The sequence below is a fragment of the Drosophila hydei genome, unplaced genomic scaffold, assembly GCF_003285905.1.
Source record: "Drosophila hydei strain 15085-1641.00,03,60 unplaced genomic scaffold, DhydRS2 tig00008135-arrow-pilon, whole genome shotgun sequence".
NCBI lineage: Eukaryota > Metazoa > Arthropoda > Insecta > Diptera > Drosophilidae > Drosophila > Drosophila hydei.
In genome coordinates this window covers 1,123,511-1,148,397 of record NW_022045844.1, presented here as the reverse complement: position 1 = coordinate 1,148,397, position 24,887 = coordinate 1,123,511, and the positions used below count along the sequence as shown (strand labels likewise).

General features: G+C 41.0%; 8 protein-coding genes across 12 annotated transcripts; 4 read left to right on the top strand and 4 right to left on the bottom strand.

Annotated features, from left to right (window-relative positions):
* Nucleotides 1-1,174: 1,174 nt before the first annotated feature.
* On the bottom strand, nucleotides 1,175-1,674 carry LOC111597378 (larval cuticle protein III/IV-like). The gene is made up of 2 exons (XM_023312035.2): nucleotides 1,618-1,674; nucleotides 1,175-1,555 (listed from the first exon to the last, which is right to left on the bottom strand). Exons 1-2 carry the CDS (start codon nucleotides 1,672-1,674, stop codon nucleotides 1,175-1,177), a joined length of 438 nt encoding a protein of 145 aa, XP_023167803.2.
* A 1,323-nt stretch (nucleotides 1,675-2,997) lies between these two features.
* On the bottom strand, nucleotides 2,998-3,560 carry LOC111597377 (pupal cuticle protein Edg-78E). The gene is made up of 2 exons (XM_023312034.1): nucleotides 3,549-3,560; nucleotides 2,998-3,465 (listed from the first exon to the last, which is right to left on the bottom strand). Exons 1-2 carry the CDS (start codon nucleotides 3,558-3,560, stop codon nucleotides 2,998-3,000), a joined length of 480 nt encoding a protein of 159 aa, XP_023167802.1.
* A 3,410-nt stretch (nucleotides 3,561-6,970) lies between these two features.
* LOC111597386 (pupal cuticle protein Edg-78E-like) lies at nucleotides 6,971-7,876 on the top strand. The gene is made up of 2 exons (XM_023312048.2): nucleotides 6,971-7,334; nucleotides 7,402-7,876. Exons 1-2 carry the CDS (start codon nucleotides 7,188-7,190, stop codon nucleotides 7,771-7,773), a joined length of 519 nt encoding a protein of 172 aa, XP_023167816.1. The 5' UTR covers nucleotides 6,971-7,187; the 3' UTR covers nucleotides 7,774-7,876.
* Nucleotides 7,877-9,956: 2,080 nt separating this feature from the next.
* LOC111597391 (pupal cuticle protein Edg-78E-like) lies at nucleotides 9,957-10,418 on the top strand. The gene is made up of 2 exons (XM_023312055.2): nucleotides 9,957-9,974; nucleotides 10,038-10,418. The coding sequence occupies exons 1-2, from the start codon at nucleotides 9,963-9,965 to the stop codon at nucleotides 10,416-10,418; spliced, it is 393 nt and encodes a 130-aa protein (XP_023167823.1). The 5' UTR covers nucleotides 9,957-9,962.
* A 1,213-nt stretch (nucleotides 10,419-11,631) lies between these two features.
* On the bottom strand, nucleotides 11,632-20,057 carry LOC111597387 (larval cuticle protein LCP-17-like). Of its 2 annotated transcripts, XM_023312050.2 has the most exons (3): nucleotides 19,589-20,057; nucleotides 12,093-12,224; nucleotides 11,632-12,036 (listed from the first exon to the last, which is right to left on the bottom strand). In XM_023312050.2, exons 2-3 carry the CDS (start codon nucleotides 12,102-12,104, stop codon nucleotides 11,677-11,679), a joined length of 372 nt encoding a protein of 123 aa, XP_023167818.1. In that variant the 5' UTR covers nucleotides 12,105-12,224; nucleotides 19,589-20,057; the 3' UTR covers nucleotides 11,632-11,676. The 2 variants fall into 2 exon arrangements, with proteins under 2 accessions (XP_023167818.1, XP_023167819.1); XM_023312051.2 differs by lacking the exon at nucleotides 12,093-12,224.
* LOC111597382 (G-box-binding factor) lies at nucleotides 13,246-23,492 on the top strand. Of its 4 annotated transcripts, none has more exons than XM_023312040.2 (7): nucleotides 13,246-13,303; nucleotides 14,289-14,920; nucleotides 14,991-15,675; nucleotides 15,763-16,037; nucleotides 16,128-16,236; nucleotides 20,724-21,850; nucleotides 21,911-23,492. In XM_023312040.2, exons 2-7 carry the CDS (start codon nucleotides 14,750-14,752, stop codon nucleotides 22,256-22,258), a joined length of 2,715 nt encoding a protein of 904 aa, XP_023167808.2. In that variant the 5' UTR covers nucleotides 13,246-13,303; nucleotides 14,289-14,749; the 3' UTR covers nucleotides 22,259-23,492. The 4 variants fall into 4 exon arrangements, with proteins under 4 accessions (XP_023167808.2, XP_023167812.2, XP_023167810.2 ...); XM_023312042.2 differs by lacking the exon at nucleotides 13,246-13,303 and adding an exon at nucleotides 13,322-13,394; XM_023312043.2 differs by lacking the exon at nucleotides 13,246-13,303 and adding an exon at nucleotides 13,442-13,939.
* LOC111597388 lies at nucleotides 18,508-19,158 on the top strand. The gene has a single exon (XM_023312052.2). The coding sequence runs from the start codon at nucleotides 18,519-18,521 to the stop codon at nucleotides 18,834-18,836; it is 318 nt and encodes a 105-aa protein (XP_023167820.1). The 5' UTR covers nucleotides 18,508-18,518; the 3' UTR covers nucleotides 18,837-19,158.
* A 253-nt stretch (nucleotides 23,493-23,745) lies between the features above and the next one.
* LOC111597385 (NADH dehydrogenase [ubiquinone] iron-sulfur protein 3, mitochondrial) lies at nucleotides 23,746-24,826 on the bottom strand. The gene is made up of 3 exons (XM_023312047.2): nucleotides 24,667-24,826; nucleotides 24,537-24,608; nucleotides 23,746-24,472 (listed from the first exon to the last, which is right to left on the bottom strand). The coding sequence occupies exons 1-3, from the start codon at nucleotides 24,728-24,730 to the stop codon at nucleotides 23,805-23,807; spliced, it is 804 nt and encodes a 267-aa protein (XP_023167815.2). The 5' UTR covers nucleotides 24,731-24,826; the 3' UTR covers nucleotides 23,746-23,804.
* Between the last annotated feature and the right edge of the window lie 61 nt (nucleotides 24,827-24,887).

The window sequence follows — 24,887 nt, the reverse complement described above, 5'->3', positions numbered from 1 at the left end:
TTGATATAACAACGGACGGGAGCCGAGACGTGCTGTCTATTTTGAAATTTATTCACTTCCTGGCCTGGCGATGCGGATAACTCTGCCCAGCATTGGAAATTAGGAACGCTTCTGTCGTCCAGATAGGGCCCACATTTCAACAAAACATTTATCATCAAGTTGAAAATAAAATAAAATGTTAAATAGAAGTTTTTGATTACACAGCAGACTTTGTTTTGTCAGGGAGTCAAGCGACAAACGGCAAACGGCAAACGGCAAACGACAAACGACAAACGGCAGCATCAGCACTCAAGCGCGACCACCTGTGTAGGGCTGGGGGCGTATGGGGGCGTGCGAATCATTTAAAGAGCGATTGTGTTTACCTTTCGTTTCCGGCGTCCTGGACAGCATTTTGCATAAGTGTTGGCAAGCGTTAAAAATATTTATGCAAAAAAATCAAGCCAATGTTTGAATTAATTATAAATTGAGCACGCGTGGCATGCACTTCACATGTGCCTAATATATTCACGAGTATTTATTTATACGAATTGTAAATAACACCCCCAGCAATATATAAATGATATTATAATACAACTTGCGCACATTTACTTAATTTCCTCATGCGCCTTAATCTTTTTAATTAACTACTCATATCCGCCACAGAGCATGTCTAATTGATATGGGGAGCCTGTTAACGTATTCCCATTGCCACAACTCGTTGCGTGCATTGTCGGTGTGTATGCGTGTGTACAGTTTCCTCTCGGGTTCTTGATGAATTTCAATCTTCCCAAACAGCTGCAAAAGCTAGCAGCCAAACTTAAGCTGAACTTTAACTCGCATACACGCCAATCGGCTGCAAGTGCTGGCACATAGCGTACAGTAGTCTCTAACTAAAGTCTATCTATATATAGTAATATGGCTTTCCATTTCAGACAGGTCTCACTCAGCTGGAATGCTCTTCGTTGGCGACACACAAGGCTAGGCTTCATCTATGAACTGCTCTGTCTGGTTTCACGTCTGTTATTAGCACGGTAACAACACTAATTAAGTTTCGCGTGACTGATAATGAATTGGCAGGAAAACATTTCTATTTGGATCATCTAATCGTTAAATTTCGCGATTAGGTGCGATAATTTATTTGTACATCTTTCAATTATATGGTAGTGATAAAGCCGAGTTCTAATTGGCGACTTGTTTAAAATTGGCGAGCGCGCACCTCACGATCGGCCAACTCTTCCGGCGTGGGATGTTCCTGGATGTATCGAATCGACTTTGCAATATCTTCAGGGATTGGGGGTGCAATGGGCAGCACATCTGACTGAGGCTGGTACCCATTCTCATCGGCCACATAGGTCAATTGAATTGGAATGCCTTCGGGGGATGTATAAGAAACGAGTCCCTTTGCATAAACTCCACCCTGGCCTTCCTGCGATAAAATCGTGCCATCGGTCAACTCCACGTTGCTACTGAAGGATCCATCCGTTTCGGCTTGTATATCGTATCTGACAACTTGAGCGTCTTCACCAATTGGACGCGGGGCGGCGACGGCGCAGGCCACAAGTGCAGCGAGGATGAACTTTAACCAAACAAATCACAATTCAAATGGATACTCCCAACTACATTGATCCGGCTACTTACAAGCTTGTACATTGTGCAGTCTGTGGACGTTAGTTGCTTTGTGAGCTCTGCATTCATGCCCTCAACTTATATAGCATTCGAAGTTGTAAGATTTCACTATTAACAATAAAAATTCAATATGCAAATTGATCAGGCCGAGTAGCCCACTTAAATATGCTTAGTGACATGCTTAGAGCCAAGCAGCTACATCGACTCGATTATACGCTAACTGGAGATTTGTCAAGATGCATCTTTAATTTAGATGTATTTGGAAAATACTTTGCGCTTGTCTTCAAATGATTTTGACACGAGTGTACTGTACATATTAATCTTGATTGCAATCACCTTTGTCTTGTCTGAGTTGATGACCAAGTTCAAAGCACCGCCATACTCTTTCTTTGCTGTTGCTGACCAAATCTCGAAGGTAGCTTATCAAATGCTGGTGCAAACACTGCAAAAGCTACAAGAGACAACAGCAGAGCAACTGCCACATAAATAAGTATGTTAATCAAAACGCCGAGATGAACGAACATCAGTTACAAGGTGAATGTTTCTGCATTAATCGAAATGCGGCAATCCAAACAGATGTAGCTCCAAACGCTAATTAGCATAAGCACAGCCGCAACAGCAACGATGACAATAGGAAACGCATTTATTAAAATTTAATTTCGTGTGCCCAAAACTGATGCAAGTGCCGATGGACTGCTCGAAATACACCTAAAGTTAAAGCTCCTTGTAAAAGCAGGATTTATGATAAGGCCAACTGCTGCTGCTGCTGCTGCTGCTGCTGCTGTGGTGCTATAGAGTAGGCAGCCATATGGCCACGGTATGGCGAGGTAGTTGGGTAAAAGCAACGCCATTTGTACATAGTATAAACAACAATATTAAATTGTATTTTTTTCTTTTATTACATTATTATTATCTCTGGCAATAAATGTCAACGTCAGCGAGCCGACAAAGGACACAGCGCCCAGGAGCGGACCGCTGAGTGTGTGTGAGTGGGTGTCTATATAGATGTATATGTATGTACAGTGCGTATGTGTATGAGCAGTATGCATGTGAACAGTGAGGGGTATATGCGTTGGCGTTGACATCCCTTGGCTCCAGCGGCAGCGGCAGCTCCAGCTTCAGAACCGGAGTCAGCTACACTGAGCCAATGTTGTTGTCGCTGACTGTTTGCTCATGTTTGTTGTCTCGGCCATGCAATAAGCATATGCAAAAACACGAACATGAATGAACACACAAGCTGATGCGGAGAGCTGAGGGCGGAGTTGACTGGACTTAAACTACAAGATGAACGAACAAGCTAACGCGGGGCAAAGGGCCACCGCAAGAGCAGCAGCTGTTGCTGTTGCTGCTGCTGCTGCTGCTACTGCTGCAGTGGCTGTGCAGTGAAGTAATTTAAATCTTCTTCTCGTATGGCAGACCAGATGCCGGCGCCTGCAGGAATTGATTGGCCTGCTCGCCATAGCCATTGCCGCCATGGCCATGATTGTATTGTCCCTCGTTCTCCTCCTCTGGATGCTCGCGATTCCATTCCAATGACTTGATAATGGCCTCTGGAATGGGATGGGGTGTAGGCAAATGCTCGCCCTGTGGTTGGAATCCGTTCTCATCAGCCGTATACGTCAATTGGATGAGTTGGCCATCCGGTGTATAGTACTGCGATGAGCCGCTGGCATAATATCCACCCACACCCTGCTCCTGCTGTGCTATGCCGTTGCTCGTCTCGAACTGGTACTTGTAGCTGTTGTCATCCTGCTTCAGTTCGTTCACATAGCTGCGAATCTCGGCGTGCGCATCGGCCGAATCCGACGGCGCAGACTGCACGGCGCCCACAAAGACGGCAGCAACAAGTACGACGAGTTGCTGCAAATGCAAAAGGAAACACAGATATGATTGGCATTGTTATCCACTTGCCATTGTTATCCTTCCACACTCCAACAACTTACGATTTTGAACATTTTTGCCTGGCTTGGAGTTCTATGGGGTTTTTTGGTTTATTGTTGTTTAAAGCCTAAGAGCTAAACTATGTTTGATGCCTGACTATGCCTTGAACTGAGTTTTATATACCCTCAACTTTTACTGTGCCACAACGAAAGTGGGGAAAGATCGGTCTGTGTCTGTGCAACCATTAACCGTTGATAATGATTATGGAATTATGAGGCTAAGGGCCAACAACGGGTCATCCATATCCCAACCACTAGCTACAAGCTTCTGCATTTCCAATTATCACAGCTCGCCATGGGCTTAAACTAATCAGCAATCAGTTTCATTCACTTTTGCTCTCGCTCAGCCAAATGAAACCAAACCGAAACCGAAATTAAAATTTAAACTCTTAAATTGTACGCAACACTCAGCTGCCGGGCACGGGCACACACACGCACACACACACACACACACGCACACACACACGCACTTACTTCTTTACTGGAGCTGCGATTAGGCAAAACGCCGCCCGAGGTTCAAAAAACTCGGCAGGTACGAGCTCTACGCTGCGTTGCGGCTATTAAAATAATTAAGTGTTGGTGTTAATTCATTAATTACAGTTGCTCACACTCATACGTAAATCTCCACACTCTTAGCGAAAGCAGAGCGAATACATCTCTTGCCCAATTTGCTGCTCTGCTGCTTGCTGCTATGACTCAACTTCGAATTTGGAGATGAGCTCTGCTCCACTAAATTATCTCTTCAATTAGTTATAATGCTAATGCATGGAGCGAAACCAGATCCGAGCAGATAGTTCCGTAGCGCTTGCAACTCGAATGTAACAAGAGTTTAGGCTCGCATTTGCTTTCGATTAGTTCACAAGTTTTATTGCTGTGCCCATGAAATGAATTAATTAATATTACAATCGCTTATTTGGGCATTTTATTAAAATATTCAAAAGACGCGAGCTGCGGGGGATTTTATTTTGGCTTTTTTCCTTAATATTGATTGTTTGCGTCGAGCCAGGAGCGGTTCAGACCAGGCCAGAGATAGGCAACGCCTCAATCTAGATACTCTATTTATAACAATTAATTAAAATTAAATAATTGAGCTCGACCCTCACCATTATGTGTGTCAATCATACTCTTACACTCAGTCGACGCGACTCCACCCAATCGCTGACATATGTTTACCGTTACTCCAAAACTTAAGACTCCATTGATTGGATTTTACACTTACCCAAAAAAACCAGCTCTGAAAAGAAAAGATACAAGCGAAAGGTGCGACTTGCTGGATTTGTAAATAAAAAACAAACAAAAAATAAGGGCAAAAGCTTTGGTATCTTAAGAGTCCAAGGTCAGTGTTAGAATGTCTTTTCCCCTTGCCTCTTTTTTTGAAAGTAGTTGACATTGTGAGTGGGTTACTTGGCCATATAGTCGCATATACCCCTGTGAAAGCTGTCGTCGATCAAGTTGTATCAGCTGTAGCTAACATAAGTCGCTTGACAGCTGCATGCCGACAATGGAACTGAGCGAGTGATTAACCATAACTTTGGTTTTAATTCATTCATCAACTGATAAAATGTGGAGCATACAAATAAAAAACCTGAATAAACCAAACACGAATAAATATTCAAATGTCGAGCTATTATTATAATTTATGCAGTCCCATAGACTTTTATGATGCTCATAAGCATCCATTCGATATGGGAGCAAATAGGGACGAGTAGCGAAGACTGGGCGACTTATAAAAGGCAATGGCAAAGCTTGATGTGCTCTAGCCCTGACCTTGAGACATACTTGTCGCAACCACAATATTTAGGTCAATTATTTTTAGACGGCTTGTTGAACGTGCATCAAGTGGCACTCTTCATATGAGTTTAATGCGCCCAGCGACGGATTGATGATGGGTCCGGCCGAACTGACCCGGTCCGGGACGAGCGGAAGCCACTTAGGCAGCATCGAACTGCGCAAGGAAGTGCCTGAGAATCGTAACAAGTTTTTCTTTCATTTAAACTCAACCAAGCGGCAGACGGCACCCGTCCAATTGGGCCCCAGCAGCCGGTTCCGACAGAAGGCGAAAAAACAAAAAGGCAAAAAATTATAAATATATTTGTAAACGTATAAAGAAAGAAGATTATGTTGCCTTTAAGTCCAACCCAGCCCAGACTCTGCGTCTACCTCTCGCCCCTGCACGAATACGAGTATTTATAAAAAGCATTCACAAATCTTATAAATGGAACAGCATGTAGCTGGTGCTTACTTCGTTGCTTTTCTTTTGCTTGGCCCATTCGCGCTAGTGATGCACCACTGACTCACGCCAATATTGGCTCAAGCCACTGTGGTGCGAATAGCTTATTTTGTTAGTATGGGCTGCCTGGCTAACTATGCCGTGGGCTTCAGTTACTTCAATTAGAGGTGAACCTTTTTGGAATAAGTCTGCATCTCCTAAACCATTTCAAATGTCAGCTGAAGTCTACTGTATGAGGCAGAAGCACGCTTTCTTTGTCTTACAAATTATATATATTCTTGAACAGAATAACAAGCTGCTTCGGTTGAGCTCTGTGGTCTGGTCTATGCATATGAATGAACGCATTGATCGCGGAACTAAATATTCGATTAACAACTATATCGAGCATCCGTTATATGAGCATAGCTCACATGTTTTAAAGGCTATAATTATATGACTTCGTATATAGATTCTCTTAAAACCTACGCAAATAGCAACTACTAAACTTTTCGTATAGCTCGGAGCGAAGTTTTGAGCTTAATTAAAATATCGGTTTTATTTATATACATTTTGGTAGCTAAAGTAAATAAGTTATATAAAGGCAATTTAAATTTATTCGCACTTAATAGTTTAAATTATTAGTTTCCAAATCTGTCCAGCTTACGCGGAAGCCGACAAAGCTCAACAAAGTTGCAAAAAATTAGCGAAGACTAATTAAAATTAGGACAGTTACCTATGTGAATTATACGTGACTGAAGGTTCGTGAGCCGCGAACTGCAATTGCAGCATCTGCAATGAAATATCATCAATATCAGATGATGCCTTCAATGCTCCCATCCCTGTCGTATGCGCAATATTTGTAGCCAGCAAATGAGAAAAAAATGAAGCAAAAAGTCGGCACATGCTGTGGCAAGGTCGTTCCCGGCTGTGTTGTGGACCTTTGGTTTTTGGGGAACGTTTTTTGTGATTTTATAATAAATGAATGCCCTGATATTTAATCGACTTTTTAAGTAGTTTGTATCATTTATAATAAAGTTTTTTGTTTTTCGTCAATCTTTTTTTTATGATTTATTGCGTGCGTGGGTTTCCTGATGCCTTGATGCAAGTCCTTTGAAACTATTTTAAAATATAATAAAGTTCGTCAGACACAAAGATGGAAATTTATTATATACTTGAAAGATGTTAAAATTAAATAATATAAATTAGATTTGTCGGCCCAACAAAGCAGAAGAACATGGCTAACCAGCAGAAATTTAAACAAAGGCCACATAAGCAGAGACAATTTATACAAATTTATCTGCGCACTTCCTAAAATTGAGCAACTTGCATGTATTTGTCTGTCTGTGAATGTCAATGTGTGAATTAGCAACAGGGCCGACAATGAGTATGGCAATATATGTATTTCGAGCAGCAGCAGCGGCAGTTCAGGTTCAATGCTAAAATCCATAAAACTTGTCGCCGCTTGGGTTTGCCCGGTAATTGGCAAACAGACTATAAATGGACTGGTACTCCATTGCAGCAGCATTCATTCTCGCATCGTCTGTACAGTGACAACCAGCACAGAGACCAACATGAAATTCGTGAGTTTATTAGCTCTCTCAGCAATTGAAGAAGCTATTTTAACAGCCAATCTTCTCCTTGGTTCAGTTCATCTTGACCGTAGCCCTCTTGGCCGTTGCCCAGGCCCGTCCCGATAGCTTTGACTCCAACGCCGAAATACGTGAGCTCAAGAGCGACGTCAAGGAGGATGGCACCTATGAGTATCGATTCCAGACCACCAATGGCATAGCCCAGCAGGAGCAGGGCGTAGGCGGCCACTATGCGAGCGGCTCATCGGCCTACTACAATAACAATGGCGATTTGATCCAACTGGTCTACACTGCAGATGAGAATGGTTTCCATCCGCAAGGAGCTCATCTGCCCACACCGCCACCAATTCCAGCTGCCATACTCCGATCCCTGGAATACATTCGCACCCATCCGCCAAAGGAGCAGCGATTGGCTAAGGTGCACTTCTAAGTGGCTAACCCATAGCAGCATTATATAGTCTTTTCTTTATCTGTTCTTAGCTTTTTACACATCCTGTAAGCTAGAATAAAATCGTTGTTTCAGCTTCTTTTTGAGCTGCTGGAAACAATAATAAAAATTAAACATAAACATAAAATTCACAATGCCTTCTATATAAATATATATATGTAAATATATATGAGCTTCTGCTACTCAACTGGGCTGGGCAACTTAAGAATACGTTTATTAGTTGTCAAATAAAATTGGCTTATAAAACTGTTTTAATTTGCATGCAAATTTCGACAGATGGTAAATCAGAATAGTTTTATGCTTGAGATAGTTTTCTTATGGCCATAAATTGATGAGGTAAGTGTTTATGGCATCTCGCATAGCCATGAAGCCAAAACTTGTTTTATACGTCCATCATTCAAATGCTAAAAGTCAAATGCATATTTTCCCTGTTCAAATTTCTTCTCATTTCCATCAATTGAATTATCAACAAGCTTCGAGTCTATGTTTACCAAAAAGTGTCATAAATGTGCCACAAAATCAATACAAATCATTTTAATTAAATTCTAAACATCTTGCACCCTACACTGTGCAACAAAATATTGTCTTAACTTACCTTATTTCACATTTTATTTGTTTTTTATGTGTTTTTGACATTAACTCTAACAAATCTGTATTTATGATACTATACATATATGTATATATATATAATTTAAGAACGAATCGCAGGATCTATGGTCAAAACCACTTTGCTATATTAATTTAAGCTCTTAGTTGTTTCTGCTCGGATTGCTTGTGCCTATGCCGAACCAATGGAAGATCAATTGGAATTTCATCCTTCTAATGAAATCTCTGCTTAGGAGCAGGGAGTTGTCGATGAGAATGGTTGCCAGCCACCACTAACTCCAGCAACTGTTCTGAGGTCATTGGAATATATCCGTGCCCACACACAAACTGAGGAGCCGATCAAATACAAAAGCTCACCATTTCTAAGATCGTTGGCAGGATAAGGTTAAATCAAATATTTTAAAATAACTAACTAATGTGATTTGTAGTATACAAACTGAAAATTAGGTAGGATTATTTCATTCCTTAAATGTTGCATTTAACGCAATATACAGACAATTTATATATATATATATATAATTATTTATCTGAAACACGTTTCCAAAACTTATAAAGAATATATATATAATACAAATTCTGTGAAAATAGAATTTTAATCTGGAATTAAAATCGATTGGCTTACATCCCAATTTTCGTCCAAAAATCTGCACATTTACATGATGTAAAGGAAGCGCAGTCGATTATAATCTGGATATCCAAATGAAATTCAAATTAAGTTCAGCCTGAAAAGGGCTATCTACTTACATATAGCATTGAGGCTTCGTTCAGAATCGAAACGCCAGCTAAAAACAAAGCTTAAAATAATTGAAATAGCTATAGATGTGCTATAAAATAAGTCTACATATAAAATTTGATGCATCAGCAGATCAATCACGTTGCCGCCGCAGCGTGTATGTAGACTCGACTGAGACTTGGACATAAATAAATCCTGTTTTGATATCACAGCTTGATCATTGAATTAGATAATTATCTCAATGTTATAGTCCAATTTGTTAAGCGCGCACATTTAGCGCCTCTCCGCACAAATGTGTTAAACCTTTCTGGCCAAAAAACCGGACGATGACAACAAAATTCGGACCAAGCTAGACAAACTGTAGCAGTGAAACCATAAATTATGCGAAATATTTATGGCGATACACACATACACGCACACATACATTAATTTAGTGAAATACATTTTTGGGTGTGCCGGGCGAAGCCCCCGCTTCGCTCCCTTCGGGCGGTGGGCCAGGGTCTGGCTTGGCATTGACGTTCCGTTGCATGCGGCATTTGCTATTGGCTCTACTCAACAGGCCGCTGAGCGTTAGCCCACTCACATCGCTGGCTGCTGCCGCTAATGCTGATGTGCACAGACATTCGCCGGTTTTGGACAATTCGGGCTATTGGTTGTTTTTATTGTTATTGTTATTTAGATTAATTTCCTGAACATATACATACATATAAGTTGCTCTGAAGCGATCAGGTTTATGAGAATACCGAGCCAATATTTTAGTATAAATTCGCTGGCGTGTTACCAGTAAGGCATCATTTAGTTCATCACCTAAAGACAGAAACAACCTGCAAAGATGTTCCGATTCGTAAGTGCTTAACTTCGCATCACAGGATTAATTGCTATAACCACTTCGCCCAAATAAATTTAGCTCCTTGTTGCTTCGGCTTTGATTGCCTGCGCCTGTGCCGGACCGTTGGACGATCTCCACGCAATCGCCAATGTCAGGAGCGAGGTCAATCCTGATGGTAGCTACGCCTACGCACTTGATACCTCCAATGGAATCTCTGCTCAAGAACAGGGAGTTGGTGGTCAGGCTGCCAGCGGTAGATACTCTTACACTTCACCTGAGGGCGTACCGATCGAAATTACATACGTTGCCGATGAGAATGGTTACCAGCCACAGGGCGCTATTTTGCCAACCCCACCACCAATTCCAGCGGCTATTCTGAGATCATTGGAATACATCCGCACCCACCCACAATATGATGAGCGTCAAAATAACGTCAAGATTTTTAGGTCGATAGGTTAAGCGATATTATTATAAATATTTAATTAATTAATTAATTAAAAATTAAATTAATTAATTATAAATATTTCCAAATAATATCAATCTAAAAACTTTTCTATTGTGTACTATGTAAAATAAACGAATGTGATCTGAAGTATGCAAACTTAACATTGGTCTATTTATTTATAGGATTATTTTCCTCCTTAAACTTAACATAAATATATATATACATAATATATAACAAATATATATGACATAATATGTATAAATATACATAATACATTATTTATTTCACTAAAATACGCGTCTAAAACTTGAAGAGTGGATTTTAATTTTTTATTACTTTTAATGTTGAAAAGTGGATTTTTATTAAATGTTTTTTTAATTTTAATGTTTAATTCAACAGTTGAATAACTCAATAAAATTTTAATTGACTTTGGAAATTATATTTTGTAACTCAGTCGAATCTCTGCAATCCATACGTATTCAAAAAACCATACTCAATTGGACCACATTCGAAATAACTAGCAAGAATTTGCATCACCATTTTAGGCTAAAAACAAGGACGATTCCAAAATGTATATCTTTTTAAATTTGTACGGCTAATCATCAAATCAACAGTTCTACTTTACACGTAAATTAAAATCAAACTTAAATTATTTTAAGCTAGTCAAATTGACCCAAAAGGCAATAAAGCAGCATTCAAAATTTAAGTTTGTAGCAAATTAAATTATGTCCACTTAAGATAGTGCCATAGACAATCTACTTTGTGCTCTACTTCACTTGAATCTGAAATGAATCAAAAATCAATTAAAGACTGTGTTGGACTCAATTTGCGTGATTAAGAGATGTCTACTAGACACGCCAATCTAGAGCCTTCGTTCACACTGAATTAGTATAAAACGACGGCTTTTGAATTTCATTAACATCAAAAAACTGGTCAACTGCTCAATACTACAGCCGAAGCTGATGCTGCAGATGCTGCTGGCAACTGAGTTGGAGCACAAACGAAGTTACATTTTTCATTTCACATTTGATTAAACTCAAAGTGGCAAAGAAACAGCTCAACTTACAGCAAACTCTGGGGAAGTGAAATACTCCCAAGGCAGTATAATATCAAAACACCTTCAGCAGATTTAGCTATATGTATCAGCCGCACAGTGAAGCTGCCTACTGCAGTTATATCTTTGTCTGATTTAACGGTAAAATGTAAGCAATTTATTTCTGATTTACTAACTTAAACTAAGTGGCGCGAGGGCTACACAATTCTATTACAGTCTTATTTCTTCAATTGAATTCTGGCGAAAGGATGTGCCTCAATGTATGCCAATGCCCTCAGGATGTAATCGGGAATGGGTGGAGGTGTTGGCAAATGAGCGCCGCTAGGCTGATATCCATTCTCATCAGCTGTGTACGCCAGTTGTATGGGCTGTCCATCGGGCGCAGTGTACTGCACAGACCCTGCAGCATAGGCACCGCCCACGCCTGTCTCCTGGGCCTGAATATTGTTTGAAGTGCCATATTCGTAACTGTAGCTGCCATCCGGATTAGCCTCTGATCGATAATTGGTAATCACAGCACCCGATTCATCCACAGCACTGCAGCTGGCAACAAGGCACAACGCAACAAGGATAATGCTCTGAAATATGATCAATTTTTAGTCTACAATTAATTGATATTAGGATGACAACTTACAGTCTTGCTCATTTTTGCTTGGCTGAAAATTTAGTTACTACACCGATCTCTATTGCAGTTGGAACTGATGTCGCAATGTTTTGGACGAGTCTTTTATATCAGCTAGCGCTCGGTCGGATCGATGACCTACACCTACAACACAAGGGCCCCCGCGTCATAATGCATATTAAAAAATGTTTTTGAGATACAGAATTGTTAATTTATGCATCTCAAATATGAATCTGACCGCGTTCCACAAACGTTTTCCATTGCAGCTTTAACTTTTGTCACATGCATAAAATATAATGCATATTTATTCCGACTATCAAAGGTTGTAAATCTGGGCGTATCATGAATAGCAGCAGCCCTATTCATAACTACACATCATTATTTCGTTGAACTTTATAGCATTGTTCCTATTTTAATATAGTTACATTTGTATATGAATATATAGCTAATCTTATTGACTCCATTTCGGAAAGTGCTAATGCAAATGAGCTCAAATTTATCAGGCGATTTTTGCCATTAAAAAGGTATTAGCATTACAAATTATAAACATTTGTTCATCTTTAAACAATTCAATTATAGAAACTAACTCAAAGAGAGAGAATCATACATGTTTATTTCTAAATAAATTTAATTTATATTGGATTGCATTTCATTTAATAAATAAAAATAAATGAATATTTGCAAACCTAGAGGAATTTCGTACTGTGTATGTGAACTAATTTAATTAATTGCTGTTATTTCAGTGGGATTATGAAAATTCATAAGCTCAAAATTTAGTGAAGCCGAATACCATTTTAAATATTTAGTATTTTATTCCTATTGGTATTAACATCCGAGTATATACATCATTACCAACACTAAAAGCTGCGATAGTGACTGGAAATTAATCGATAGCTTCTACATTCGATGGCTTTTAAATAGCTCGAATTAGGGGTATTCTCTGAACGATTTTAGATCAAATAATTTTTGAACTTTATAGCATTTAGTAAACCTAAAATTTAAAAGCAATATCTAAAAATAAAAAATAAAAAACTTTCCTAAATTCGATCAATTATTTCACAGCTTCACATTAATAAATCATTTGACCATGTCAGTTAGTAAAACATCGATAGATACAATAATTTTTAAGCTATCGATGTTTTCATTGAATGCTTTTTCCAGTTCTGCAAAGCAACCCTGATTGTCAAGTCTGATATCGCAATAAAAGAATAAAGAAGTAAAACGTAAGAACTGCATTTCTGTCATAATTAAATTATATGCAAACTAAAATTAAGCAAAAATATGCACAATGTAAAAAGACAACAGTGAAAATGTGTAATACATAAGTTCCCTATAAAATATAACGTGTAAAACATGATTTTAAAAGCTTTTGCAAACTAACAATTTTTCTTACAAGCGCGCCATTTTGTTTTTGGACTTTCTACTTCTCGCCGTGTTTTCTTTTGTGCGAAATAATAAAATCGTCTGCCCTAACCCACGAAAAACATAAAACTTTGCCAATTGCTAATTAAATAAGAATGCAAGCATGTAGATGGGAAAACATTTATAACAAAAAACGCGCGACATATGCACATATGTATGCGTGTACATACCTAAATAAAGGCTGCTGAAAATGTCAATACGATGAATAAACGAAGCAGCGATTAGTCGACGTCGGTCGTGGTCGTGCCTGTGGCAGAGGCAGAGGGTCAGACGCGCTAATTACGTCATAACAATCAAAGAAAATTCAAGGTCTCCCTATAGCGCACATCAGACATGAAGCCTATGTATTAGATTTCGTTACGTTTTCATTAAAAATAAAACTTAAGGCAAAAAAACAGTACACAGACTTTCTGTTAAATTTCCCAGCATCTGCCAGTGTATGTATATGCTAGAATGTTTACGTGTACCCGTGTGCGTGTGCTATTCGCGACTGTATAATTACACACACACATATGTATATATATATATACTTATTTTGTTGTTGCCAACGCTGTTTTTGTTGTAACCAGCCTGAGCGAGCGCGGCGCAGCCTGTGATACATAGAAAAAGAGCGAAAGAGTGCGCGCGTAAGCAAGAAGAGATAACTTGACACTAAAGCAAGCAGAAGAAGAAAAAATTAATCCAAACAAATTCGAATATTGCTCTTATCAAATAAATATAAAAATATGTATTATAATGTGTGTGCATACTTATAATTTATTTATTTCGCATTCATTCCCATTTCAGCGGTACATAAGATGCGTGCATCTGTGTATGTGTATAACGGTGCGGCATAGAAACCGCCGCCAAACGTAAAATTTTATATATATGTACGCGTATGTATGTATGTATATCCAAAAACAAACAGTGACGAGGACAATAGTAGCGGAACTTAAAGGCGCCCTGAAAATAATATTGTACATAAACTTTAATTAAAGCGAAGAGAAAAACAACAGCAACAAAAAAATAGCGGAACAGAAAGTAGAAAACAATAATCAATAGGCGATAAAAAGTGTTATCAGCGTGTTTTCGTCATTTGGCTTTTTGGAATTGATATTGTTGGTTGGCTTGTCTTGGCATTCATTGCTGGTATCTCGTTGGCATTTCGACAACTTGTTGTTGCTGCCGCGAGATAGAGTACGCGGCAGCGGCAACATCTTCGCCAAGGGGTGTTGTTGCTTGCGTAGACGCCAACGCTGACGCTGACAATGTCTGTGCAGCAGTTCTGCTTGCGCTGGAACAATCACCAGCCAAACTTCATATCCGTCTGTTCCTCCCTGCTGCATAATGGGACGCTGGTGGACGTCACGCTTGCCGCGGAGGGTCGTCAACTTCAGGCCCACAAAATAGTGCTGTCCGCGTGCAGTTCGTACTTTCAGGTGCGTGTTTTAGATTTTGAAGAAAAGTGAATATTCAAGACACCCATCTTTTTCACATTAATTTTAACAGGCGCTATTTACGACGAATCCGTGTCAACATCCGATTGTCATACTGAAGGACGTGCAGTACGATGATCTCAAGACGATGGTGGATTTTATGTACTACGGTGAGGTAAATGTGTCGCAAGAGCAACTGCCACACATACTTAAAACAGCCGAGATGCTCAAAATAAAGGGCCTGGCCGAAATGCCAACAGATCCGGCGAACCTCACCAAGTCAGATAGCAAGTCGTCCAGCGAGGCCACCGAGTTGCTGGGTCAAGCTGGCGCGAATGTTGCGGGCACCAACGCTGGTGTGGCTGCCTCTAGTCTAGGAGCGGCTAGTGGCAGTAGTAGTGCTGGTGATTCGCTTTGGAGTAGCAGTGAGGCACAACAGTTTCAGCAGCATCATCAGCAACAACTACAGCAACAACTGCAACAGCAGCAGCAGGCGCAACAACAGCAGCAGCAGCAACAACAACAGCACCAGCAGCAGCAGCAGCAACAGCAGCAACAACAGCAGCAGCAACAACAACAGCAGCAGCAGCAACAGCATCATCATCACCATCATCATCACCAACCACAACAGCAGCAGGGCAGCCAAGCGCAGGGTTCACAGACGCATCATCATCAGTTGAGACGAACACCATCGCCGCTAAGTGCTGGCACCTCGCCGGCCACGCGGCGCAAGCGCTTGCGAAAATCCTCGAATAACGGTGAGTGTGACTTGGGTAAAGAATCGTCGACCAGGAAGTAAATATCGTGGAAACTGAACAATGTAACTAATTTGATTTTATTTTTAGGCTCTGGTGACCGGAATAACTCGGAGGAACAGCATAGCAGCTCCTTGGATGCAGCTAGCGCCGCTGGCAGCGCTGCTGGACTCAGCCTAGCGCATATGAGTCAAATGTCATTTGGCGGTGGAGCGGGCAATAACTCTTCAGCGGCACTGGGCAGTCTTTCGGGCCACTCGATGCATACTGCCAAGTTGCTGAAAGAGTCGGCGAGCACTGAGCTAGAACAACAGCCACAGGACTCGGATCTGGATGACGCTCACGGACACATACATATGCAAATTGTAATGAAATTGGTCACGTTAACTAAATATCCATTTCCAAGCATTTTATTAAACTTCTGTCTCTTTCATATTTGATTGATCAACATACAGAAGCCTGAAGTGGATATTGGCAATGTGAATCAATCGATGCCTCTGGACATATCTGGCACTACGACACCTTCGGAACACGACGCCCCCAATTCACAATCGTCGCACTCGGGTAAGTTCAGACACTAAACTATAACAGCGCAGTCCGAAATGTAATTGTACAGTGTGCCTTAAAAAATAAATCGCGAGAATAAGAAAAGTAAAACTACCCAAACTTCTCTGAAAGTATACAAAACAAATTTGCGACTTATTTTTTAAGTGTAATGTACTTTAATATAATAAGAGTACACAAATCAACTGCACTAAGAGAAATAACACTGCAACATATAAATATAATCATACGCCAGATCATGCTTCATTAAGGGGTTGTTCTTTTTATTGGCAACAGGCTGTCCATATGAGCCGAGTGGGGGAGCTCAACCTGGTCCCTTCCGTTTTGGGTTTTTGTTGTTATTTTGCTATCATTATCATTATTTCATACTTCCGAATTTGGTCAACTTTAGATACTACTGTTGTTACTCTGCTACCGCTCATTCATATGTCATGTACACCACACATACACACAACGACACCAACACGATCACACAAATACACACACAAAAATACTTTAGTTCAAAGAATTTAAGTGCTATCCAAAGCGCTTGGAGAAATGAATGCTAAAGCTAAATATGAAACATAAGCATAAAGACTACCGTTTACCGATTAAGTGCGAATAAAAATAATTGTGTTACATGAAAATTAATGCAATTGTGTATGTACATATGTATATAATTAACTATTGTGTATACTATTCAAAAACGAAATCCTACCTGAACTTGGGAATGGGAGAGAGCTAGCACAGAGTCCAAAACTAAATAACTGTATTTACTGATTTGATTTTTTAATTTTGTCGATTTGATTACTAAACTCTTTTGTTTGCCAAGTGATTTTTAATTTTCTTCGAATATTTGTTGTTATGGGAATACATTTTAGGAGCGGTTTTCGAATGATAATGATTTAGCATTAGCAATCTTTCTACTACTCGATACCGATACCAATACCATTCTACTATACAAACTATAATATACCTGTTGTCCAATGGTTTGCCCCTATTTCCAATCTCAGATCTTGGCCAAATGATGAGCCCCGACCCCAAGTTGAGAGTAAATTTATAGAGAGTAAATTTCAATTTCAAACCCCAACTAAAGACGAAACCAATCTTACGCTGTCTCTCTCTCTCTCCCCTTCCCAGGTCTGCAGTGGACAGTTGTTGATTCGAACTATTCGCGCTTTTCGATGCCTGCCTGTCAGTCCAACTTGATTGGCAATGGCAACGGCGGCAATCAAAACAGTGGCGCGAATAGCAATGCAGGCGTCGGTGCTGCCGGCACCAACGACCAGCGTCAACAGCAGCAGCAGCAGCATGAAGCCCAGCAACAGGCCACGCAGCAGCAGCAACAGCAGCATTTACAACAGCTGCACTATCAGCAGCAGCAGCAGCAACAAGGCGCCACGGCTGGTCAGGCGTATTCGTCGCAAATCATAACCGTGAATAATCTGGTCAGCGGTTATACAACTGCAGCGCAAAACTTGTCACCCACGTCTCCCAACGAGTCCAACATGGTTCAATCTGTGTACAGTCAGGGGCCAACGCCTACGCAGTCACCTGTTCACTCGGGTGTAGGCGGCGGCGGTGGTAGTAGTGCAGGTGGAAGTGCGAGTAGCGCAGGCGGCGGCGGAAATAGCAGCAGTGGTGGAGGCGGCGGCAACAGTCAAGTGGTAAAACGGAAACGTTCTGTTAATCCACAAGGTGATGAGAACTTTATTCGGGCTCTGGAAGCAGTTCGTACTGGTGGTATCGGATTCTGCAAGGCTGCACGACTGTACGGGGTGAATAATCGGACTCTCTGGCTGGAATACAAAAAACGCGGTTACCCTGTATCGAGGCCCAGCATCAAGGCGCGTGTGGTCAAACAGGAGCCCAACCTTTCACCTTCACCAACACCGTCAACAAATCCCGGCGACGATACGCCCAACGAATCATATGATCATCTAACAGCAGCTGCCGTGGCCGCAGCTCAAACTGCCGCGCTTAATATGCAGATTCCGCCGCAGGCGGAGACGCCAACGCCTTCGCTGATGTGTACGCCGCATCATGCCAGCGCGTCAGCGGCCTCTACGGCCGGTGGCACTAACACGCATCCAGCCATCGGCGTCATGAGCCTCTTCGACGCACGCTACATGGAATCACCAACAAGCGTGCACACTATGTCCCGGCAGCGGTATATCGATGCGACGGGTGCTGGTGCAGCGGCCAGTGCCTCCGGAGCGGGTACGATCAATGTTAATCCGGCCGCTGCCATGAATCTACAGAGTATTAACTTCAACTCAATATAGAATACGATTTCAAGTCACATGGGCGTTGTTGCCGCCGCCGCAGGTGTAATGCCTATGCAGGTGGACCAACTTAGCGGCGGCGAGTCTGCGCACGGGCCAGGGCCAGCCACGATGCTGCAGGCGGCCGCCGTTATGGCAGCAAACGAGCCAGAACCAATGAGCATATCAGCCGTGCCCGTATCGGTCTCAGCAATGGGCACTGCGCATAGCGCAGCGGCTACTGCGTTTCTTTTCAATAATTTTGTAACGGTGGCGGCACCACCACCGCCGCCACTGGTTGCCAGTACATTAGCTCCACTGGTTAACACGGGCCTGCAATACTTAGACAAATCCTAAGCTCCCGGGCTAAGCCGTGCAAGGTATACAGGTATTAGAGCAACGGCAGCTATAGTGAACTACAAAGATAAGGCATCGGAATCGGAATCGTAATCGGAATAAGATGGGATACATAGCATGTTTGTATGCAAACATAGCCCACTAATATTTAGTGTCCCTAAAGTTAAGCAGATGTGCCGACACACAACACATGTAATAATTTATAGAACCTAATTCCTTAAGCTACATGTTTCGAGCCGAACATTATTTTTACCACTGTTAACTAAGGAATCGGAAGTAAAGTACTCTTGTATATGTAACCACAATTTATATTTGTACATAAATTTATACAATTTTATTAGTGTTAATCATCAGAAAGAAATTGATTTATGTATCGACTAGCTAGCATGTACATACAACTTTTTAAATATAAATATTTAAAAATGGCCTAATTATTTTGATCATTGATGTAAACCCCCACTAATCCTGGCACTCGTGTTACAAAAGCAACCTTTATTACGATTACATTCTAAATCGTATAATTGAGTATATATATATATATATATATATATATACTTCTATATATCTGTTTTGTGTACAGTTAACGGCCAATCAGTTTTTAGTTAAAATGGGTGTTTGTATCTAGTTGATGGGGAATGGGTCTGCCGTTAGACGGATAGTGTTAAAGTCCGTATAAAATAAACCGTAAGGGAAGTTAACCATCAAATATTTAATTAAGCCAACTCAATAATGTATAATATATATGTACGTACCAATATATACATTTGTAAATGTACGAATTCATTTTGTATTTTCGATTATGGGATGGATTTACCAATCAACCAACCAAATGATCCATATGGAAGCAATAATTTGTTCAGGGACTGTTTTTACATATTCATCACTAAAATCAGATTAACAAAATAATTTCGACGTTGGCAATTTACACACCATTCCAATGCTAGTTTCTGTTAAAGAGATATATATTAAATTAGAACACTTTGTTTTTGTTTGGAGTGCAATTTGGCACATATTAGACATATCTGACGAGGGAATCTTGGTTTAATAATTTTGAAATTCTTAATTGTACATAAGTTCGATGTACGCATACGATTAGAAATAGGACTAAATGGGCAAGCCATATATGCAATATACAAAACTAAGATAACTCGTAACCACCCAAAATCCTAAATGGAGACTGCAGAAAGTAAAGGAAAACGAATAAGAGTAGTGTGTTTTTAATACAATATATATACATAATGAAAACAAAATAAAAAAGTAGTTTAATATTATATATATAATAATGTATGTAACTAATAAATAACTTTTTATATTGTCGCAGGGCAAACTAAAAATTAAGCGTGATTTGTTAGAAGTCATTTATAACGTCAAACTTTGGTAATGCATTTTAATTCCTACAACTAGATGCATAGTGTAACACACGCCAACAAACAACAAAAACAAACCAAACGAAATACGAATTCATCAAAAAATAAATATACAAAATAAACAACGCAAAATAGCATAAACAATAATTATGACTAACTCTGTTTCCTACAATTGCAAAAGTACCAATAACTATGGTAGTTGTGTATGTGTATGTTTAACATATAGTTATATGTATACATATATATATATATATATATAAATATATTTAATTATTTACATTTAATGTACTATTAGTCTGCGGTAGTAAATGAAACGACTGTAAAATAAGTTACGAAAATATGTACGATATAATGTAACTAACAAACGAACCTTTTAGACTTTAGGCTTCGATGTGCAAGAAACGAATAAAATTAAAAAAAAGTCACACATTCATAATTCACTTAAAATTGCATTTACTAATTATTTAAACTAATTCATTTCATTAATTTTATGCAATTAAATCGTGTACTTTGCTTGCAGAGCCTAGTCCGGCGCATGTCACGCAGCATCATCCCACGCTGTCGATCAGCCACAGCCAAGGCACCAATACAAGCAGCAGCAGTGGCAGCTTTGAGCGGACGCCGAGTGAAACGGATGCTGCAACAGATTTGCAGACATCGCAGTCGACTGCTGTGATGGGCTCCAAGCGGAATAGGGTGCTCACCAGGCAGCCTCGGGTTAAGCGCGACAGCGATAGTCTTTCGTCGACAAATCAGATTTCACCGGATACAGCCGCTACGACACTTGACTTTGATCCGTTCAATGCGGCGGGCACAACCACCGCCATAGCCAGGGACTATTCGACACACCATCACCACCAGGCGCAGCACCAACACCATCATCTATTGACCGTACCACCTCGAATTGAGCGGCACGCTTCTGAACCAGCACCAAGTCTGGCATCGCCCACTCCGCACCTGTTAAGCGTACCGGCCAGCACACCATATCTAATTAAGCAGCATTCGGACCCGCTGCTGCCACGTCAGCATTCGCTGCACGCCACTGGCACAGCCGGCATTACGGGCAGTAATCCCTTTGCGCCGTTGCATCGTCAATACTCGCATCCACTGTCTGGAAGTAATGCAAGCTATGTGCCACCTGCTCCGTTACACCATCCACACCATATCTCGCTGCCTGAATCAATTTATGCTTCTGGCTCGCCACCGCCAGCCGGTTCATCGCAGTACCTGGTACCAGCACGCGTCGTCACTTGTACCGCTTCGTCCAGTGAGGCCGCAGTCACGCCCACCAACTCAAGTGGCACACCCGTTTCTGTAGTAACATCGCCACCAGTAGGCCTCAACAGCAACAGCAATCGTCAGCCATTTTCGCCGACATACGGAGGCAGCACGGAACAGTCACCCATTCCGGAACGCCGGTCGCCCCACTCACCCATCACAAATATTGTGGAGCGCAGTAGCACACGGGTAGAGACGGCCAATGGCAGTGGGAATAAGTTACGTTCCTCCAAGTCAACGGGCAGCAGCAGCAGCAGCAGCAACATTCACCTGCATCCCAGCCAGACTGCGACGAGTGGTTCGTTTGAGCATTTGCCCACGCTGCGCGTGAAGAACGAGGAACTACAGCGCTCGGTGTCTTCTCCACAGGTAAGAGGATAAGTGTATGCTTAACACGACATCATATTAATATTTAACTTTACTACGCAGACACAACGTGAAATAATTACCTTAGAGAACCCACGGTCTAGTCATTGCCCAGTTATTCGTCCTGGTCCGGCGCTGGGCTGCAATTTCTGCTGGAATACCATCGATGGACATGGTCGCATTTTGCGCCGCAAAACGAAATACCACTGTCCCGAGTGTCAAACGAATTTATGCATCGTGCCGTGCTTCCAGGAGTACCACGAGCGGCTCAATAATGAAGCAGCAGCCGCTGCTGCCAGCGGCAGCGAAAGCCAAGCCAACACCAGCAATAGCAGCAACAGCAAAGGAGCACCCTATGCATCAGCTGGCGGGTCCGCTGCTCGGCTCTATACGAAAACCGAATCGATATAAGCCACACCATGGAATCGTGTGCATTGGCTTACATATTTGTATTTGAGGCACGACGGGCCCTTACACGAATGGTCGTCGATGTCGAATTTGTTGTTTGTCGCCAGGAAGTGCAGCTGTAGCGCCATTTAAACGGCAAGCCAGCGGCACACTCTTCATCCTGCATCGAAATTTTTCATTTGTCACAGTCCCACTGTCCAGGACGGATCAGGTACCTGGACACGGACTGTTCACGCGCATTGAAGCGCAACAAAATTTGTTTTTGTATCTGCGTCACCATTTCGGCGGCGCAGTGATGTAGCGTACATACGTGTACATACATACATGGATACATACCTACATGTAGGCATGCGCGCAACCAGTCGCATGCCACGGTTTACAAATGCACAAGAAACATTTTTAATACTAATCGTATAGCGAGCTATGTAAATGTAAAATTATTGTTACGTACATACACGTACAACGTATTTGTATGTATAGTCTTGTACAAATTGGAGAAACGAAAATACATATAAATCAAGAAATAAAAAAACATCAGCGGTGCAGATAAATCAAGCTCGAATCAACACATAAATATATGAACGGAATTCAACTTCTACAGCAGACATACATACATTAATATATATAAATATATGTGTGTATTGTACAACAAACTTATAAACTTCCCGCCAAACAAAGAACACTAGGATTGAAGGCGTGACGACGCCCCTAACACCTGACGCCTTTAAGGCCAGGCACCGCTGCGCAGGCGCACGATTTTTCACCTGGTAAACTGAATTTTGTGTTAAAAAATTAAAAAAAAAAAAAACAAAACAGATTTGTAAGTCTATTAAGATAATCCGTAAATATGCATATGATATGCGTATATATTCAAGCACATGTGAATGTAGAGTATTTTGTAAAAATGCGAATGCGAATGCGAACACGAGTCGCTAAGTCAAATAAAATTGTCAACATTTCGCTGCTGTTTAGTTAGACTTTGTTACATTTAGACAATATACATATAAACAAGAGTACAAAATTAAGTTCGACAGCGATGGCAGACAAAACGGAAGCGTGCAAACGCAAAAAAGTGCAAGAAATGCCAAGTAAAGCAAGTTATAAATCAATTTTAAATTAACTCAAGCTATGAATACAACAATTTCATTCAATTTCGAAATCGTTACAGCGATATATCTTGGTGTTGTAATTCAATGAAAATATTTTGTACCCAGCTCATGAGAATTTAAGAAAATCTATTTTTGCACTCCCGATATGTGTGCGTGTCAAACTGGTAGATCGATCAAAAATTGTAATTGGCAACTATTTTCAAATTTTAAAAGTATAAAAGCATATTTTATATGACTTGACCTTATCTATTTTCTTACTACATATTAGAATCGGACTCCCAGAGCCTGAATGCAAGGTTAAACTCTATGTGACGTACCGTTGATTATCAATAAATCATTGTTTTTAAATTTACAATTTCTACATATCGTTTTTATTGATAGTTTTCTACATAATTACCATTTAACAAGGTTCACAACTTCGATGCGGCACATCGAACTGCTTACTTCTTAGCACCAGCAGCAGCCTTAGCTGGCTGCACCACCTCGGCTGGTGGGTTTGCATTTCGGAAGTTAGGGAACTGCTCCCAGGGTGCCGACAGATCGAACTTCCTGAACTCTTGTGCCAACTCTAAAGGTTCGCAAACAACGCGTTTTTTCTCATCATCATAGCGCAGTTCAACATAGCCGGACAACGGGAAGTCGCGACGCTGTGGATGACCCTCGAATCCGTAATCAGTAAGGATACGACGTAAATCTGGATGATTGGCAAAGAAGACACCATACATGTCCCAAATCTCACGCTCATACCAATTGGCTGCCTTGTGAACTTCACAAGCCGAGTCCAGAGGAGTTAACTCATCGGTGTAGGTCTTAACCCGAATACGAGCATTAAAGCGAAGCGACAAAATATTGTAGACAATTTCGAAGCGATTCTTGCGGCACGGCACATCCACGCCAGCAATATCCACCAAGTTGGTAAACTGAGCTTGATGATGATCCTTCAGAAACTGTAGCACTGGTACAACACCTTCGGGAGCAATCAGCACTTCCAGTTCATCACCAGAAGTCAGTTGCACCTTCTGGACGTACTTGGGCATGCATTCGGCAACATATCGACCGAAATCAGAAAGACTGGAGCGAGCAGCTGCATCTGGCTTGCGTACAGTGGCTACCAAATAGAAACACATTATATATATGAACGAAATATTTGTTAACCAACCCAAACTACGTACGTTTCTCTGCTGGTTTCGCATCAACGGGCGCAGTACTCTGCAAACGGAATGCAGCTGTTCCAGCGGGTACCACTATGTAATCAATATAAAAATTAGTGTTATTGAAGTATGTTTAGTATTAAACACGTACCATGCTTGGCCGTCAAAGCGGCAGAAGCAATTCTGGCACCCAGATTTCTAATTAATGCGGCCATACGCTCGATTAAACCAAATATTTCAGTGCAAATTCAATAATCTGCCAAATATTTGACACTTTATGTAATAACAAAATGTCAAAAGGCCAGTGTTGAGAAAATTGTTTTGCTCTAGTGAACTAAATCATTGACACTGCTCAATTTTGTTCCTAAATTC

Coding starts and splice junctions, on each gene's coding strand:
- LOC111597378 (XM_023312035.2), bottom strand. CDS start 1,674: ATGAATGCAGAGCTCACAAAGCAACTAACGTCCACAGACTGCACAATG. Junction 1,556..1,617: donor ACTGCACAATGTACAAGCTT/GTAAGTAGCCGG, acceptor GTTTGGTTAAAG/TTCATCCTCGCTGCACTTGT.
- LOC111597386 (XM_023312048.2), top strand. CDS start 7,188: ATGCTAAAATCCATAAAACTTGTCGCCGCTTGGGTTTGCCCGGTAATT. Junction 7,335..7,401: donor CAGAGACCAACATGAAATTC/GTGAGTTTATTA, acceptor TCCTTGGTTCAG/TTCATCTTGACCGTAGCCCT.
- LOC111597382 (XM_023312040.2), top strand. CDS start 14,750: ATGTCTGTGCAGCAGTTCTGCTTGCGCTGGAACAATCACCAGCCAAAC. Junction 14,921..14,990: donor CGTGCAGTTCGTACTTTCAG/GTGCGTGTTTTA, acceptor TAATTTTAACAG/GCGCTATTTACGACGAATCC. Junction 16,038..16,127: donor GACACATACATATGCAAATT/GTAATGAAATTG, acceptor ATCAACATACAG/AAGCCTGAAGTGGATATTGG.
- LOC111597388 (XM_023312052.2), top strand. CDS start 18,519: ATGGGCGTTGTTGCCGCCGCCGCAGGTGTAATGCCTATGCAGGTGGAC.
- LOC111597385 (XM_023312047.2), bottom strand. CDS start 24,730: ATGGCCGCATTAATTAGAAATCTGGGTGCCAGAATTGCTTCTGCCGCT. Junction 24,609..24,666: donor CGCTTTGACGGCCAAGCATG/GTACGTGTTTAA, acceptor TTGATTACATAG/TGGTACCCGCTGGAACAGCT. Junction 24,473..24,536: donor TGCGAAACCAGCAGAGAAAC/GTACGTAGTTTG, acceptor TCTATTTGGTAG/CCACTGTACGCAAGCCAGAT.